Source organism: Rhinatrema bivittatum, chromosome 1, assembly GCF_901001135.1.
Source record: "Rhinatrema bivittatum chromosome 1, aRhiBiv1.1, whole genome shotgun sequence".
Classification (NCBI taxonomy): Eukaryota; Metazoa; Chordata; class Amphibia; order Gymnophiona; family Rhinatrematidae; genus Rhinatrema; species Rhinatrema bivittatum.
In genome coordinates, this window is record NC_042615.1 from 196080338 (window position 1) to 196097803 (window position 17466).

The 17466-nt window shown below is 40.8% G+C and overlaps 1 protein-coding gene across 1 annotated transcript in view; it reads left to right on the forward strand.

Annotated features, from left to right (window-relative positions):
• Nucleotides 1–495: 495 nt before the first annotated feature.
• The window catches only part of TAPT1 (transmembrane anterior posterior transformation 1), a 247801-nt gene continuing 230830 nt past the window's right edge, over nt 496–17466 (forward strand). Inside the window, exons 1-2 of the mRNA XM_029590601.1 lie at nt 496–829; nt 15335–15465. Of these exons, the coding sequence (XP_029446461.1) occupies nt 634–829; nt 15335–15465 (327 nt within the window). The 5' untranslated portion in view covers nt 496–633. The remainder of the gene's footprint in view (nt 830–15334; nt 15466–17466) is intronic.

The following is a 17466-nucleotide window of genomic DNA, read 5'->3' on the forward strand; positions in this document are numbered from 1 at the left end:
CTCACACTTCTCCCCTTTCTCCTCACCCCACTCCTGAATCTCCTCCTTTCCTCTCCCCATCCTTGAGATCTCCTCCCTGATTTGAAACTTGAGATCATGTTTCTTCACCTAATAAAAATAAAATATACTAATAGTTATAGTGTAAAACGACTTTATTTTTATAGTGTAATATAAAAGATGGAAAAGTTTACCAATTTGCTTAAGAATGTTTTATGCCACAGGATCTACCCTTGCACTGCCACAGGAAACCAGGAGACTGTGGCTTAGATCTTTAGCTCCTTACTTGTTTTTCAACAACAAGTAAGGGGGGGGGGGGAGGCAGGGTGACCGCACTAACAGTGCCTAGGGGCGCCAAAATCCGTCACTGCTCATCCCTGACCTGCCACACCCTATTATTCTCCTTGCCTTTGGTTCTCACCCCAGACTACAACGCCCCTTTCTCCTCACCATACACAACAGCAAAGCCACACCTGAGACGGCCGGCACAACCTCGCAAGAACGCTACGTGTCGGCCGCTTAGCGAACGTAACAGCTGACGCGCCGGCACGTCGTAGCTCCGGTTCCGCCCCCTCGGCTCGCTGCGCAGGCGCGTGTGTAGGGAAGAGGGTTTGTTGTGCTTGTGGAGGTTCGAGCATGGCGGCTACCGCTAGTGCTGCGGCCGGGGACCCGGCGATGGGCAGCGAGGGCCAAGCGGGGAGCCGCGGGGAGAGGAGAGCTGGCGGCGCCGTCGTCCCCCCGGGCCCGGCCGAGACTCTGGGTTTCTACGAGAGGAGCGAGGGCGAGCAGCAGCAGCAGCGGCGGCGGAAGAAGAGGGGACGCAGCTTGTCAGGTGCCGAGGGGGACTCCCGGGCTCTCGGGTATTGCTGTCAGGGGCGGTGGCAGACACCAGGCTACACTGGTGGGGGGATATTGCTGCGTTGGCTGGCGGTGTCTGCGCAAAGTCAGATCCCCCCCAAAGTGGCAGTTGTTAGTTTGGGCGAGGCAGAATAGGAAAAACAAAGTTATCCTCCCCGGCGTGTGTTCGTGTCCCTGAGCTCCTCCGTGGTTGTCAGCCTGGAGTTTCTCTGCTCCTCTCTCTCTCTCTTCCTGACCGTAAGATAGATGCTCTATATATTGACAAGGGCTCGGATATGCTTGCGTGGTGCCTCTCGCCCTGCGCACTTTAATTCCACACTTCAGAAAATGCAGGCGTTTGAGACACCGTCCACGTATCGGGGCTGCACGTTAATGTTGAGCCGCCTGAAGCTCAGGGGCGTAACGTCAGGCAGAGAGAGCCAGCCTGAGACTTTTTCTCTGTAACCTTTATAATGCAGGCTCCCCAGCCCGAGCAGCAGTAAAAAGCATTAACTTTCTTCTTTATTTATAGATTTACTCATAAGCAGAATCTGTGAGTTGAGATCCCTGGAATATTTTAAGATTCTTATTACAGGATAACTTAAAATATCCCAGCTCATTCCAGTTGTTAACTTTATATTGAAAAATGCCTTTGAGTGGGGCAAGATATAAATATTGATATTAAATACTGATTGTAGTTCAGTTTTATTTCAGCATGGATTGCCAGTTAACAAGTATTAACATAATCTTAGTATGAATAACTTTATTTATTGTAGTACCTGCCGGGAATGGATGTGAAAGTGTGTATACCATTCTTGGAGAAAGTTGTAGAGTTGTGTATTGCTGTTGGTTTGTTTGACTTACTAAAATGTTTTCACAACACACAGCTTATTTCAAATGAATCATATTGAAGGTGTGCCAGAAAATGTGATGCTTTTTGCAAGATTTGGTGCAGAGGTATTTTTTATTTAAAAAAAAAAAAAAAAAAGTAAAATCAGATTAGGGCCTGCACTATTAAGTACGTGTCAGCCTAGGGCCTGCTGCAGGTGTCAGTGCCCACTTGAAGCTCTCTTCTATATTTAGTGCCCCATTGCTGGCAAGGTCAGGGCCAGAGTCATGATCTCCAGCTGCAATGGGAAAAAGGAAGCAAGTTCAATTAAAGTTCAAAGTTGATGAACTGGTATAAAATCATCATTCATTTGGTGCATACTCCCTTTTTTTTTTTTTTTAAATCTCTGTATAGCTTATAGAAACATAGACTATGATAAATCTATAAAATCCATCTAGTCAGCCTGTTGTCTTTCTATTGCAGTATTTCAGACTTAATGAAGCTTTATTTTTAATCCTTCTTTCCCCATAGCTAAGGATCCACTGTGCTGCTCATGGTTTGTTGAATTCAAATAGAAGTTTTGGTCATACTGTGAGGCTGTTAAAACTTCTAATGTGAAGAAATATTTCCTTATGCTTTTTCTGAGTTTATCCACTTTTAACGTCATGTTAATAACCCCTTGTTTTAGGAGGAGGACCACATTACTGGAACACAAACATTCTATTTGAAGTACTGCCTGCAGTAAAATTTGCTTTCCCTCCTTCTCTTGCCCACCAAAGACCTAATTGCTACATCTTATCTCCTCATGCTATCTCTTATCCCTTCGGATGCCATCTTTCAACTTCTCCTGCTACAGTTCTCCACACCCAGCCTGAGCCTGCAGAACTTCTCTGCAGAATAAGGATATATGATTTCCCTATGATTGGGCTCTGGCTGCATTTCTTGCCTCACCTGGCCGCTGGCACAAACCCTGGAGTTCTTGCAGCTCCTCTTTGGCTTTCAGCAGCCAAACTGAGGGTGGTCATATTTCTCTAAAGATGTGGGTGTAGGTTCCAACCAGAGATCTACTGCAGCCAATTCCTCAGCCTTTGAATCATTCAACAGTGGGAATAGGATCTCTATGCTTGATTTTTCCAGTAACTAGCAGGAGTGGGAGCTTCAGAAAACTAGTCACATGGAAACTTGGCAGTAGTGCTCACTACTAGACCCTTGCTCCTCCTCCTCCACCCTAAATATCCTTCCTTTCTCATCAAGAAGCAGTGAAGTGTGGAGCAGCCAGAGACCAGGAGCGTACACTTGCTGAATCATTATATTGCCCAAGGTGGGACTAGACTAGAGAATGATGCAGTGGACTTTGGGGTATGATCTTTAGCAGCAGTTGGATGGGTTCCACTGACTGCCACCATGGATCTCATGGACCTTCCTTTCCTCTGAAAATTGATTCTCTTTTGTGCATATTTATGCCTTTGAAATATTTAAATGTCTATATCATCCCTATTTCTTCATCTCATAAAAGTATATATTTTTAGGTCCTTAAGTTTCACCTCCTAGGCTATATGGTACAGATTGTACCATTTTGGTAGCTCTCCTCTGGACTGTCTGTACCTATATCATTTTGGAGGGAAGGGTTCCAGAACTTTATTGCAAATAAAGTGTTAACAATTTCTGCAGACACCAGTTTCTATTTTCCTGGTGGTTATACCTCTGCCTGTGCACTGTAGTATTTCTCTGCCTTTCCCAACTGCCTTGTCTTACAGTTTAGCAACCTTGAGATTATGTAAAGGAGTATTCATAGCATTTGTGAAAACACTTTTGTCCAGTTTGTGGCTAGGAACAAACCCTTTTAGTGAATGTCTGAATCTCCTAAAAAATTCAGTCTTCCCTCGGCCTTTAAATTGCTTACTCCCACCCTGCTGTATGACTGGGATCTATGACTTTCATGTGTGTTATTTTTCTAAATTCTTTTGTTCATAGTTTTAATCTATTATCTTAAGTTTCTATACCCTCAGGGCACAGAAAAAGGTGATTGCCATGCTCAATATGCGTGTTTTCTCAGCTGATGTTAAATTTTTATTATTTTTTTTTTATTTTAGATTTGTTACATATATTCATTGGTAGCTCAAGGTGAGTTGCATACTGGTACACTTAGTATTTTCCTTGCCCCCAAAGAACTTAGTCATAAATTGAATATGCATCTATTAAAGTTAATCATAGAAGGAACACAATCTGAGTATTTTACTCTGTTTTCTGTATACAGTAAATAAACATGCAAAAAAAAATAAAATAGCAACTTTCATGATTTTCTGAGTAGCTACTCAGAGGCAACCTTGATTTGTTTTTTTACATTCAGCTTTATTATCAGAGGGCTTTAAGATTTGTGAGAGATTTAAATGATGTGAAATTTACATTTTTTTACAAAACAGTCATGCAGCAAAGGTAGAAAAAAATCTTAAGTGTACACCCTTGGATGCAGTCCTTTCCTCTGAAGCTGGCAGGAGTTATGTCCACTTCAAATTTTGCTGCATTTTAGGTTAATATATTACATTGAAGATTTACATCAGCATTGACTGTGTGCCCATGTAATATTGTTAAAACTGTGCTAGCTTATAAATCACCATAAACTAACTGAACCGAATGGCTCAATTAAAGTTATTTGAGTTGCCAGACAGTATAATAGGAAAAGAAACATCCTGTTGGGAAAAACACTGCATTCACAGGCCAGTGCAGTAATCTAGGTATTAAGGAAGTGTGCATTAGATTTCAGTGCATATTTTTAATGCCCAGATTAATTTTTTTTTAACTCCTGATGCAGTAAACTAATGGTATATAAATGCATCAGGAGTTTAAAAAAATGTTTTGAATATAAAATGTGCATTTGGCACAGGCCATATATACATTTTAATTAAAGAAAGGGAGGCGTGTTCCTGACAGTCTAATGTAGGGTGTCCCTGACAGTCCCATTAGCTGCCACCACTTAGCCAGATAAGTATGGGCGATTAAGCCCAGACTTTTTTTTATTTTATTTTTTTACTTTTTTGTCCATTTTAGAGTGTTTTAAGATTCACTGGAAATTTGACTCTCTCTCTCTGTCCCTGGAGTTAAGTTTTCAGTGCTAAGAAACACTGTTTGGTCAGTGCACCTGTGTGCATCGGGGAGTACCCTTAATGCCCTTATTTGAATGAGATTTCCATGTGAGGGGTCCAAATATTACTCCCATTTTAGAACACGCAATTTGTGAGCTTAAAACTACTTGCTGCTTCAGCACTAAGGTTTACGCTCACAAAAAGAGCATTCACATGTGGGTAAAGCTGTGTGCTGACCTGAAGGCACCCTTCTGCGTCGGCTTTTCAGTGCTGTATTTTAATTGATCGATTAATTTATTTTGTAAGGCAGCAGAGTAGTTTGGGGCCAGAAAATTAGTGTGGTTTTCTTCATTACAATGTTCATTTGAAATGTAATTTATATTCCATTGTAATGAAGTTGTATTCGTACAGGTGAATTTTCAAAGGAGTTACACATGTACATGTAACATACTATTGTAGCAATTTTCAAAAGCCATTTATGTGCATAAAGTGCACTTGCACAGGTAAATACAATAGACAATTCAATGGCATACATTGTAGCAATTTTCAAAAGCCCACTTACATGGGTAATATGCATTCACATGTGTAAAACTCAGTTTTAAACCCATAAATGCTTTTTAAATCAGTTTTTTTGTTTTTTTTTTTTATCCATACTGGGTCAGCAGACCAAGGGTCCATCAAGCCTAGCATCCTGTCTCCAACAGCGGCCAATCCAGGCCATAAGAACCTGGCTAGTACCCAAAAACTGTCTATCCCATGTTACTGTTGCTAGTAATAGCCGTGGCTATTTTCTAAGACAACTTAATTAATAGCAGGTAATGGACTTCACCTCCAAGAACTTATCCAATCCTTTTTTAAACCCAACTACACTAAGGGGTCATTTTCTATGCGGATTGCACGCGATAAGGGACATTTCGCACGCAAAAAGTCCCTTATCGCATGCAATACCAAGTTCGGGGCGGCGTCAGCCCTGAAAGAGGAGGAGTCGGGGCGGCACCGGGGCCGACGCCACGAAGACTTTGACAGAGAAAGGTATGCACCTTTATTGCTGCCAGTTTCATGCCAAATAACTACACCTTTTATGGTGTAGTTATTTGGTGCGACGCCGGCAGGGATCGACCGCGGAGGTGCGATTGCTGCTGGCTAGCGCAGGACCGCCCCCCCGTTACCGTGGGATTGAAAGAGCCCGGCGGTATTAGTAAATCCAGCCCTAACTGCACTAATCACATTCCCTGTCAACAAATTCCAGAGTTTAATTGTGCGTTGAGTGACAAAGAACTTTCTCTGATTAGTTTTAAATGTACCACATGCTAACTTCATGGAGTGCCCCCTAGTCTTTCTATTATCTGAAAGAGTAAATAACAGATTCACATCTACCCGTTCTAGACCTCTCATGATTTTAAACATCTCTGTCATATCTCCCCTCAGCCGTCTCTTCTCCAAGCTGAAAAGTCCTAACCTCGTTAGTCTTTCCTCATAGGGGAGCTGTTCCATCCCCTTTATCATTTTGATTGCCCTTCTCTGTGCCTTCTCCATCACAACTATATCTTTTTTGAGATGCGGCGACCAGAATTGTACACAGTATTCAAGGTGCGGTCTCACCATGGAGCGAAACAGAGGCATTATGACATTTTTCCATTTTATTCACCATTCCCTTTCTAATAATTCCCAACATTCTGTTTGCTTTTTTTGACTGCCGCAGCACACTGAACCGATTTCAATGTGTTATCCACTATGACGCCTAGATCTTTCTTGGGTTGTAGCTCCTAATATGGAACTAATATTTTGTAACTATAGCATAGGTTATTTTTCCCAATATGCATCACCTTTCACTTATCCACATTACATTTCATCTGCCATTTGGATGCCCAATTTTCCAGTCTCACACAGAAGCACCCAAAATTTTCTCTAAATATTTCCTCACACAACCTCCTTGTCTCTAGATGTTTTCCTCATATAACTGTAGCTGTGTTCAAAAAAGGTTTGGATAAGTTCTTGGAGGAGAAGTCCATTAACTTCTATTAGGCATTATCTTATGCCTCTCTTCTTTATATTATTGCATTATCTAATTTATTCAGTTTTGCTTCCTATTTCTCCGGCTATCCTAGCCCTCCATGTTAAAACCTCCTTGTTATATGTAACTTTCGCCTCTTGTTAAATGGTTGATTATGTTTTACCCCTTGTTATATGTAAACCGATCTGATATGAATTTCTTTCATGAAGGTCGGTATATAAAAATGTTAAATAAATAAATAAATAATCAAGTTTACTTAGGGAATAGCCACTGCTATTGCATTAGTAGCATGGGATCTTCTTAGTGTTTGGGTGATTGCCAGGTTCTTGTGGCCTGGTTTGGCCTCTGTTGGAAACAGGATGCTGGACTTGATGGACCCTTGGTCTGACCCAGCATGGCAATTTCTTATGTTCTTATGTTAAGATTCGATTGTGCATTTAGTCTCATGCAGGATGGTGGGTAAAAAAATCATACATGTGACTCTCGATGCAAAAGACTGGGATGCCCCCCTCTTGCTGCTGGACTGCTGCCTTCATCTCAAATTTGTTCAGTTTCTAGTTAAGTTTTAGGTTGCTATGGGAGTAGGAATGTGTCTAATTAGCGTCCTTTAAATGTATTAATGAATTCATTATATGACTGGTATTTGCCTACAGGGGAATGATCAAACTCTCAATAAGGTGTGGGGAATTTGTGAAGTGATGTTAAAAGGCTGATTTTTTTTTTTTTGGTGTTAATTTATAGGCAGGTGCCACTTTAAAGGATGAGCTAGGGGTGGGAGGGTTGGGAAATACAGTCTAAGTTCTGTTTATTTGCTGCCTTACTGACTATTAAAAGCACAAACACACTAAATATATAGTTTGAAAGGCACCAAGCCAGCAGGCGCTTGTGATGGGGAGGGCTACCCACCAGTGCTGATCACCTTGTAACAGCTAACATCCAAGGTAAAAAGACAAAAAAAATTGAAAAAACTGCGGGGAAAGCCATGATTCTGAGACCCGCCCCCTCCCCTGACATCATTGCAAACTGATCCGGGCAGTTTGAAAGGCGCCAAGCCAGCAGGCGCCGCGCCGAAGGGGTGCGACAAAGGGGCACTCCTTCGTGCAACCCTTTGTGTTATTTGTTTAATATACTCCTTGTTATACCTTTTGCTTAATTGTTAAGAACTTTGATTTTGATGATTTTATTTTTGTAATCTCTTAGCCTCAGGTACAAAAATTTTAGATTGTAAGCCCTTTTAGGGGATAGTGAATTACCTATTGTACCTTATTGTAAACCGATGTGATATCTCTTTTTGAAATGAACATCGGTATATAAAAATCGTAAATAAATAAAATAAATAAATAATATTCCCCAATACTTAAAAAAAAAAATAAATATTGATTTCTTTCAGCCACCAGCAAGGTGATCCTGTCCTCTGTGCTCCCACTGGTTCTTTTTCTGTCTTTGGTGCTACTATCTGAAAACTTGCTAAATGTTGTAACCCTGCTTTCCTTTCTCAGATAAGTTGTACATTATGCAGAAAAATTCCTTTAATAAACCAGGTTAAAGTTAGAGTTGCAGTTTGGTGCTTGTTTTCTGTCAGCTGCTCAACATGGATGAGTAACTGAACTCTGCATCACCTGACTGGGATTCTTTTTCTGGCGTAGGCCTTAAATCATTGGCACAAACCTGTCAGGGTTGGATTAAAACTTCTCGACTCACTTAATCAGCCATTTTTAATGAAAAGAACTTAATCAAACACGAGCTGTGCTTCCTGTCTTAAATTAATGCAGGAGAGTAAACAAAGTAGCCAAAAGGCTTCCCTTACTGGGCATACCAACAGCTTGAGAGAGTTCAGTGCAGCCCTCTTCAGACCCAGTCATAAGGATAGGCAAAAAGTACCAGCAGAGGACTTAAAACAGATGAGTTACAAGGGTGGGTCTAATCTTTGGGCTAGTGAGGCGCTCTGGCTGTGTAACCCAGCCTACAATATCTGGAAAATAATAGTACTACTGCTTCCCCAACATTTCCACCATAAACATTACTCACCCGTGAAGACTTAAGTTTAATGTGTAATTTTATTTATTTATTTATTTAATAACTTTTATATACTGACGAACGTTGGGAACATCTCGTCGGTTTACACAGAACAGAACTTAGCAACAGGCTTTACAATTATTGCATAATTATATAAGGAACATTTTGCTAAAAGCAGCACACTACTGTAGATAAACGAATCAGCATAGTCAGATTTCAGGTGCTGTGCTTCCAGCTCGCCATGGACCTTCTTGCTGGGCCTTATCAAAAAGCAGCTTATGCAGTTTAGGTAAGTAAATAGAGCCCAGAGCAAATTCCTTTTTATTATGAAAAAAAAACCCTTTAGGGGGGAGACTTGGAGATTTAGAGGTGGGTTTTTTGCCTTGATGCTAAGCATGCGTAATTTATTCAAGGGCCATCTCCCAGTGAAGGTTTGAATTTCTTGTATATTTAAATTGCCTATCCAATAAAGGCTCTAGAGAGAGTACATTTAACATGTAACTTATAATATAACATATATAAAACATATGACAAAAAATGTAAATGCGTTATACCAAAATAAAACACAAAATAGGCAATTGGAATAAAATGCACACTCATATCCTTTACACTTGGCAATTTGTACAAGCAAGGAGCAAGTCTAACCCAAAGCTACACTCTGAGCAGAATTAACAGCATGTGTGGAAATATTAGTGGTCTTAGTTATTCAGGATTAATTCAGACTTGATATGTGATAGACGTAAAGGTGAATTTTAAAAGCCTGACGTGTGCCAAAACCAGGAGATCTGCAAATATATTCGCCGAGCGGATTTTAAAAGTCTCCTGAGTGCGTGTGTATCTTCCTCTGCATACACAAATGAAAAGTTCCAAAAAAGGGGTGAGGTATTGTCTGGGCGGGCCATGGGCATTCCTGGATTTCAGTTTTAAATTAGCCTTCACGGGTGAGTAAATACTCACAGTTCCTGCCGCTTAAGTTCTATTTTGGAGGATGTGGAAGTAATAAAATAATGATAGATTGTCAGGGTTTTAAGTGTCAGGGCTAATAGGGGGGAAGGGAGGTTATTAAACTAGGGGGATTTGTAAGTACTATCCCTTACCTGGGCGAACTGAGAAAACTGGTAATGGCATCGGCTCGCGTGACTTAACATCCCTCCACTTACGCAGTAGAAGTGGCATTTGTGTGCATAAGTGTGCATCCACTTAAAATTGCGAGCACATTTGCATGCATTCAGACTATTTCATAACATGCGCATATGTTAAATAGCCACAACCCTGGGCACAGGCCGACGAACGTGCGCCCACGCACCTCTTTAAAAGTTACCATTTTGAAGTGAAAATAAGTAATAGTGAATCTAAAGCAAATGTTTAAGTATTATATTGGAGATGTATGAAAATAGTATTAGTTTAGGAGTCACGTGCAGTTCATGCTGGAGTCTGTTGTAAAAACAAGCAGTGTGTGTGTGAAGCAAATCCACATTCATTACCATATTGGAAGCATGGGTGAAAATGGGACAGATGTCAAATTCTGAGAAGGTAATATTTGCTTTTGGATTTTACTGCCTTGCTTCCACTTTAGGTAAATATGCTAAAGTGGTATTTATTTAATGAGTTAAAGCTAAAACCATTTGTTTAAATAGTTGAAGCCACATCTTGTCTGCTGTACTTTTGAAAGAGAGTTATGCTTTGTATACTGTCAAATATGTCACAAGCACCTAGATAGCAAGGTATAATACCCCACTTCGAGGCCAATGCAATACAGTGCGCTTAGCCTAGGGCACAGCTTGGCGTGCGTTTGGCCACTCAAGAATAATTCCTGTTGCAATAATGGTATTAGTGTGTCCAAAGAGTCACATAGCTATTAGTGCTTATCACATGTGAATTCCATGTAGATGAAGCTATTGACTTATTACCCTATGATGCAAGGAGGTGCGCTAAGCGAGAAACTGCCTATTGTGTCTCCTACTACCGTGATAAATTTAACACCTGCTAAGAGGCAGGCATTAAACTTCAAGTAGCTGGCCTGACCAAAGATCCCTTCCCCCCCCCCCCTTCCTCCTCCCAAGGACTGGCCTAATGGGCCAAGTGGTCCAGGTTGGACCCGGAGGTCCACTACCTGAAATGGGAGATTCTGAGCTCCATGTGTTAAATCAGCCCTTGCCAGACCCCAAATTCCCTCTCCAGACAGGGGAACACCTGCAGGAGACCCTCTTCCAGCAGGACAGCCTTCTGAAAGGGGCTTGGTCCGTTCACTGACTTGTGACAGTTAATGGACTGATCGACATTAAGTGAAGGGGTGAATAAATTGTTGAGTCCTTGTTACAAAATAGTTTGGATTTTATAGCCCAGCTGCGTCATCTGTTCATTTCTGGCTTCTGGCTAAAGATTCCCGAGCTCTCCCAGGGCTTGAGTACCATGGTCCTTTGAAGTTCATGCATTTTTCCCATTTTAATCCCATCCCCAGTCTAGTCATTGCAGCAATGGATCTGCAGCCCTCTTCAAAGTCTGATATATGTGCTCTTTATAGCCAAGTGGTAGGTGTAGTCAATGCAAGATAATGAGGACTCCCTTTCTTCTGGAGACTGTGACTACTACCTCTGAATTGTTTCTGTGCTGAGAAAGTTTAACCCCCTAGGATGGGGCTGTATTTTAGCCCTTAGGAACTAATCATGTTGTGAGTATAATCTAAATCCTTGTAAATGAGAACTCCATTGAATTAACTCAGACAAAAAGGATATATTTTGATTTATTTGACAGATTCAGTAAGTATCCTTGTGTGAAAGAGTGTGATTCCTTCATTCAGTAACTGATGTCATCTCCTTGAGCAGCAATAATTTTCTATAATTGATACTTATCTCAAGTTCACCAAAAAGCATCTGGATGACCCACAAGACCTCTTGAATAATGTTCTCTAGACAGATGAGTCAAAAATGAACTTTCTGATCACAATAAAATGTTTTGTTTGGTAAAATCCAAACACCACCTTTCAAAATAATAACATCATCCTATCTTTCAAGCATGGTGGTGGAGCTATCATGGTGTGGTGCTGCTTTGCTGTATGTATCAGGACCTGGGCAGCTTGTCGTCACTGATGGAACCATGACTTCAACTTTTATATCAGAAAATTCTACAGGAGAATTTCAGACCATCTGTTTGTGAGCTGAAGCAGAGCCGAAAATGGGTCTTGCAGCAAAAACACCACCCATAAGCATGGCTGTATAAGAGGAGATTTTGTGTTTTGGACTGGTCAAGTTTAAGATTCAACCTAAACCCTTAAGTGAGCTGTTGATGCCCTTAAATATCAGAGTTGTAACAGTTCTGTATGAAGAATGGGCCAAATGTCCTCATGGGCTATGTGAGACTATGCTCTTTTTAGAGAGAAGTGGTTTCTTCCTAGCTACCTTCCCATTCATTACTTTTGTGATGTGTGATAAACTAATTCACGATGAAAAAGCCGACTGGCTTAACACGGCACTGCGTGTGCACGTACCACAAAGAAACCTGAGATCTGCAAATAAAGCTCTACTAACTGTCCTCTCTGTCAAATCAGCACATCTCACGCAAGTAAGGGAAAGAGTACTGTCACTAGCTGGTCCTGTACTCTGGAATACCATGCCACTCGAAATAAGACTACAGAGAAATCTGAAATTATTCAAAACTAATCTAAAAACCTGGCTTTTTAAACAAGCATTTTATAAAGATAAAGAGAAGGAGAAAAATAGTTGATAGATATGGTTGTAACAAGCTAGAAGTTATTAGTAACCTACTAAAGCATATTAATGTTAAAATCAAACAGCCTAACTTGTTCCTAACAATCAGCATTAACTTACACACTTAGTACGGTAACAATTTAAAATAATAAACTATGATGGCACATTAATTTGTAATCTATACCACCCATATTTCTCTTTATTGAGCCCTTCTGTAAACCGTTGTGATGGTTATTTAACTTAACGATGGTATAGAAAAGTTTTTTTTAAATAAGTAAATGGATCCTCACATCAGCCACAGTGAGTGGGATGTGCAGATTTCTTTTTTCTTTTTCTTTTTTCTTTATATAGATTTATTACAAATTTCCAAGAAAACATTCTTGATCAGAAAAAGAAAAGAAGAACAATAACGAAAATACTCATATCTTTTAAAGTGGAAATTACATACTTCTTCAGTTCAAGTCCACAATATGTGACCCAATTAGCAAAGCATTTATAAAGAAAATATCACAATAGGAAAGAAAAAGCTGCCTAACCAGAGAGTATTTTTAACTTAATAGGGCACTCACCGCCCTGGAGGAAAGAGAAAAATCTAAGGATTCAATCCCCATTAAACTGCAGTTACATTTATCACATAAGAAAAAAGTCAACTGAGCAGGTGAAAAAGACATATATATATATATATATATATATGGCCCTTATATTTTACAATACATTTGCAGGGAAATTTCAGGACAAATGAAGCCCCTATCTGCAAAACTCTGGGTCTTAATAAAAGAAACTGTCTCCTCTTCTGTGTTTTTTTAGTTACATCAGGATAAATTCTAACTTTTAAATGCAAGACTTCTTCATTTCGATGTTTAAAGAATAGTCTCAAAACCCAGTCCTGATCAGGTTCAAGTATAAAAGTTACCAACATAGTGGCAGCCTGCGCCATTTCACTATCTCACGTTTCCAATAGCTGGGATATATCCAGGTTCAAAACTAGATGATCCATCTCTTAAGCTCCATTCTGTTTAACTTGTAGTCTTTGCTTCTTAAAGTGAGGCAAATAATATACTCTGGATAAAAGTAGTATAGCCTCCTCTGGGACCTTAAGGATCTCAATGAGATACCTTTTAAACATATCCTTCAGTGGTATATGTGGAAGCTTGGGAAAATTAATGAGGCGTAGATTTCTTCCTCTTATTGTATTCTCCAGATTTTCAACTTTAATATGTAACTGATGATTTTCGTTTATTATAGTATCCTGAATAGGTTTCCATTTAGTTACTTGTTTCATTTCTCCAAATTCCTTTGAACTGGAAAGATATGAGTTCTCTATCTTAACTCTGTCCTCAATGTTATTAATTTTTTCCACTATTGGATTTAATTGCAATGTCATAGCGTTTCCCAAATTAACAGTAGCTTCCCAGATCGAATCCAGTGTAATTAAATTTGGTCTTACCAGAGTAGGCACTTCTATCTTAGTTAGTGGGTTCGATATCATAGTTATTTGCTCCTGTTGTTCCTGTATTCCTCCTTCAGTCAGTGAGCCGGCCTTACCCTTAGCGGGGCCTTCTTAGATGTCTCCTCCAGGTTCTACCATGTGCTCCGACCCTGCCCGGTTTCTAGAGGCACTTGCATCTTTGGCATCCGCCTCCGCCGTCGATTCACCCCGGTCTCTGGAGGCCGCCGGGTTAGCTGGTGGAGCCCTAAAGATCGGGGACAAAGATGTTGAAAGGTCTGGAGGGGAGCTGGGAAAATCTCCTCCTCCATAGATGCCACCTCCGACCTGACCATCTGTATGTGGGCATCTATAGGGCCCAAAATAGGTGTTCCCGAAGAAACTCCGGGGCCAGTCCTCTCCTTCGCCCAATGCTTTCAGGCTGTGTGCGGCATTCGGCAAAGTTGTAACCGGGGTAATCAGATACTCAGGAAAAGAAAAACGTCATTGCACCCACTAGCTGCTTGCCGGCGCCATCTTGGATCCCACTCTGATTTTTAAACCCTGGTGTGCAGATTTCTAGATGTCAATCTGGGTTTCTTTGTGACTTCATGGATGACTTTCCATATTTTGATCTTGGGATGATGTTGGCCGGACAACTGCTACTGGGTAGAGGAGTTGTAGTCTTCAGCTTTTTCTGTTTGTATATCATCTGTTCCTGACAGTAGATTGGTGGAGCTCCAAATATTTAGAAATAGTTTTGTAATCCATGCAGATGGATGAACATCAACCAGGTTCTCTGAAATTACTTTTGATGATTAGCATAATGAATTTCTGTTCCATGGTGTAGATCTAAGGCCAAGCCTTTTCTCCTTTTATGTAGGACAAGATGCCCAGCCTTTAGTCATGCAGATTTATTCTGCAGGGTAGTTTACTTGTTACCCAATTATTTTAAGTACCTAATTCTAATTAGCCAATTAATTGAGTTAAGGAAACTAATGGTTCACCTACTTTTTCATGTACATTGATTCTAAATTCATCTTATTGTTCCTGGTTTGTACATTGTCTCAAGAAAAACAGAATTGTTCAATTTGTGCCCTTTCATTCCATAAAAAAATAGTTTCAATTAAACAGGTTTTATGATAAGAATTTGTACATCTCATTATACTTGGGGTTGGTAAACTTTTTTACAGCATTGTAAGTCATTTGGCCTTGAGTAGACAAAATCAATCTCTCAAGCCCTGCTTCCTCAGCACTCTTTATGATGATCTTTACATCCTTCTGAGCCATAGCGCCTTGTAGTAGCACTTCAGTAAAAGATAAAAGTTCTTACTGTATTACTGAGCATGTAATTTTATTGCAGTTTGTAAACTGTTAATCTGAATTATCTGTTGATTCTGCCTTGTTCTATTTTTTTCTGAGCAGATCTTTCATTACTGAAATTCATCAGTGCTGAACTAACAAGAGGCTACTTCCTTGAACACAATGAGGCAAAGTATACAGAACGGCGAGAGAGGGTATACACTTGTATGCGAATACCAAGGGAACTGGAAAAGGTACGTATTTGTGTTAGCTTGCTCGTATCACCCATGTTAACTTAAACAGAGAGTGCTTTCCAAAGATATCATCAAGGCTTCTGCAAAGAATGCAAAATCCTTTTTTCTCTGAATTGACTTTAAAATGGCTGAGCATATCCATCAGCAGCCCTTGATATTTAGCATATGTTAATAAGCAAGGTCAGGTAGAGACTAGGGAGCTGATAATTTAGTAGTTTTGATACTTAGATGACCTGCTAGGATGTTTCGTAGGTGGTGATCTGTCTCCTTAGGTGGTTCTGAGAATGTCGATGAAATACTGGATGTTTCCCTGCTGATTCAGAAATTTAAGGATCTGCATAAGGAAAACAATGACATGTAAAAATGATTTGGGGTATTTTTGAGGTATATATTTGTCCCAAGTTCTACTGTATAGAAATTTTATTCACAGTAGCTGAGATTTGAGGTTGTCTTTTAGAAACTTGTAGTTTCAAGCTTTGACTGTGTTCTGTGGTGTCAAGAGCGGCACAGTGGAACCTGCATAATAAACAGCAGTATTATTGCATTTGTCTTAGATAAGTCAATTTGGCCCGTTTTTATTTCTGATTTTTCATTCTTGAAGGTAGAAGCTTTTGGGAACTTTAAATGCTAATCTAATGAGCACCTGTGTTGTGAATCTATGTAGAAGAGGGTGATGCTTTGGTCTCATTAGAATCCTATGCAGGCATCACATGGGTACATATAAATAACACACAGTATGCAAACTCAGTGAGTGGGTTTGAATAATTATTATTTTTTTTTTTTTAAAGGTAATGACCATGACTGTTGCAAGTATTAAAATGAGATTGGGTTGAAAAAAAGATTTAGGAGTATGGCCTAAGCAAAAAGTAGTAGATCCAAATAGGCAAAGTGAGGCTTTAATCAAAAGTGCTACTTCAGAAAAAAATGAGGGAACAGATGACCTTAGCTAGCAGTATCCTTAAGGAGATGTTTATATGTGAAAAAAGATAGTGAAATATTGAAAAATTGGGAAAACTACAAAATCATTTTATGCAAAAACTATGAAAACTCCATGTAACTCCACTTGTCTCGTCACCTGTTCTGTTTGTAAAGCTGAATAGTAGATATGGAAGAGCTGTTATAGTCTTCATCTGCCGTCATGTTCTATTTTTCTATGTTCCTCCTCTCCATGGCAGGTCACTGCAGTGATAATACTAGTTTCCTGGCGTGTAGCCAGATGGACTCAGAACAAATGGGATAGTATCCGCGTGCTAGCAGTTGGAGACGGATCTGATGTCAGCACGGGGGTATATAGCCCCACAGGAAGCGCAGCGATTCAGTAATTTCCGTCTCCAAAGCAGTTTGGAGTGCCTACACGCTGGCTCAGCGTGCTTTCCAAGACTACTTTAATTTTTCTCTTTTTTGCTTTCTTTCTAGATTCTTGTCTCTACTATCGAGTCTTGAGCCCCGCGCTCCTTCGGGGACGTTTCCAGCTCGCCCCCGAGTTGAGCTTCCCGGGGCGCCTACCGCGGCCCCCCGGTGGGAAAGTCCTCGGTCCGGCCGAAACGCGGCAGGGACATTGCCTCCTGGGGGAGACTCAGGGTGGCGCCGAGGCCCTCGGTCCTGGCGTGGACGAGGTAGCGGGTGCAGTTCCTCCCTTCGCGGCGGTGAGAGGTACCGGCCCTTTCCCCCCGCTGCCGGAGACCGCCTGGGTTCCAGCCTGTAAGCACCGGAACGCGGGTAAGGCGTACATCTCTGCGCACAGGTCTCCGAAGTCTCGAGGATCGGCGGCGTGGCAAGCCGTGGAGGAGCGGCCCTATTCAGGTATCCGCGCCCGTAATAGGCGCGGCGCTCTACCTTCTTGTGCGCCTATGGTATTGTTTGCGCGTATTGGCTGCCACTGTGAATGTTTGCCGCATACTATTGTAAGCTCCTTCTTCAATGCTTATTGCCACTGTGCGCCTGGTATATTGAGCGCTTATTGCTGCCGCATATTATTGCCACTGTGCGCCTGATATATTA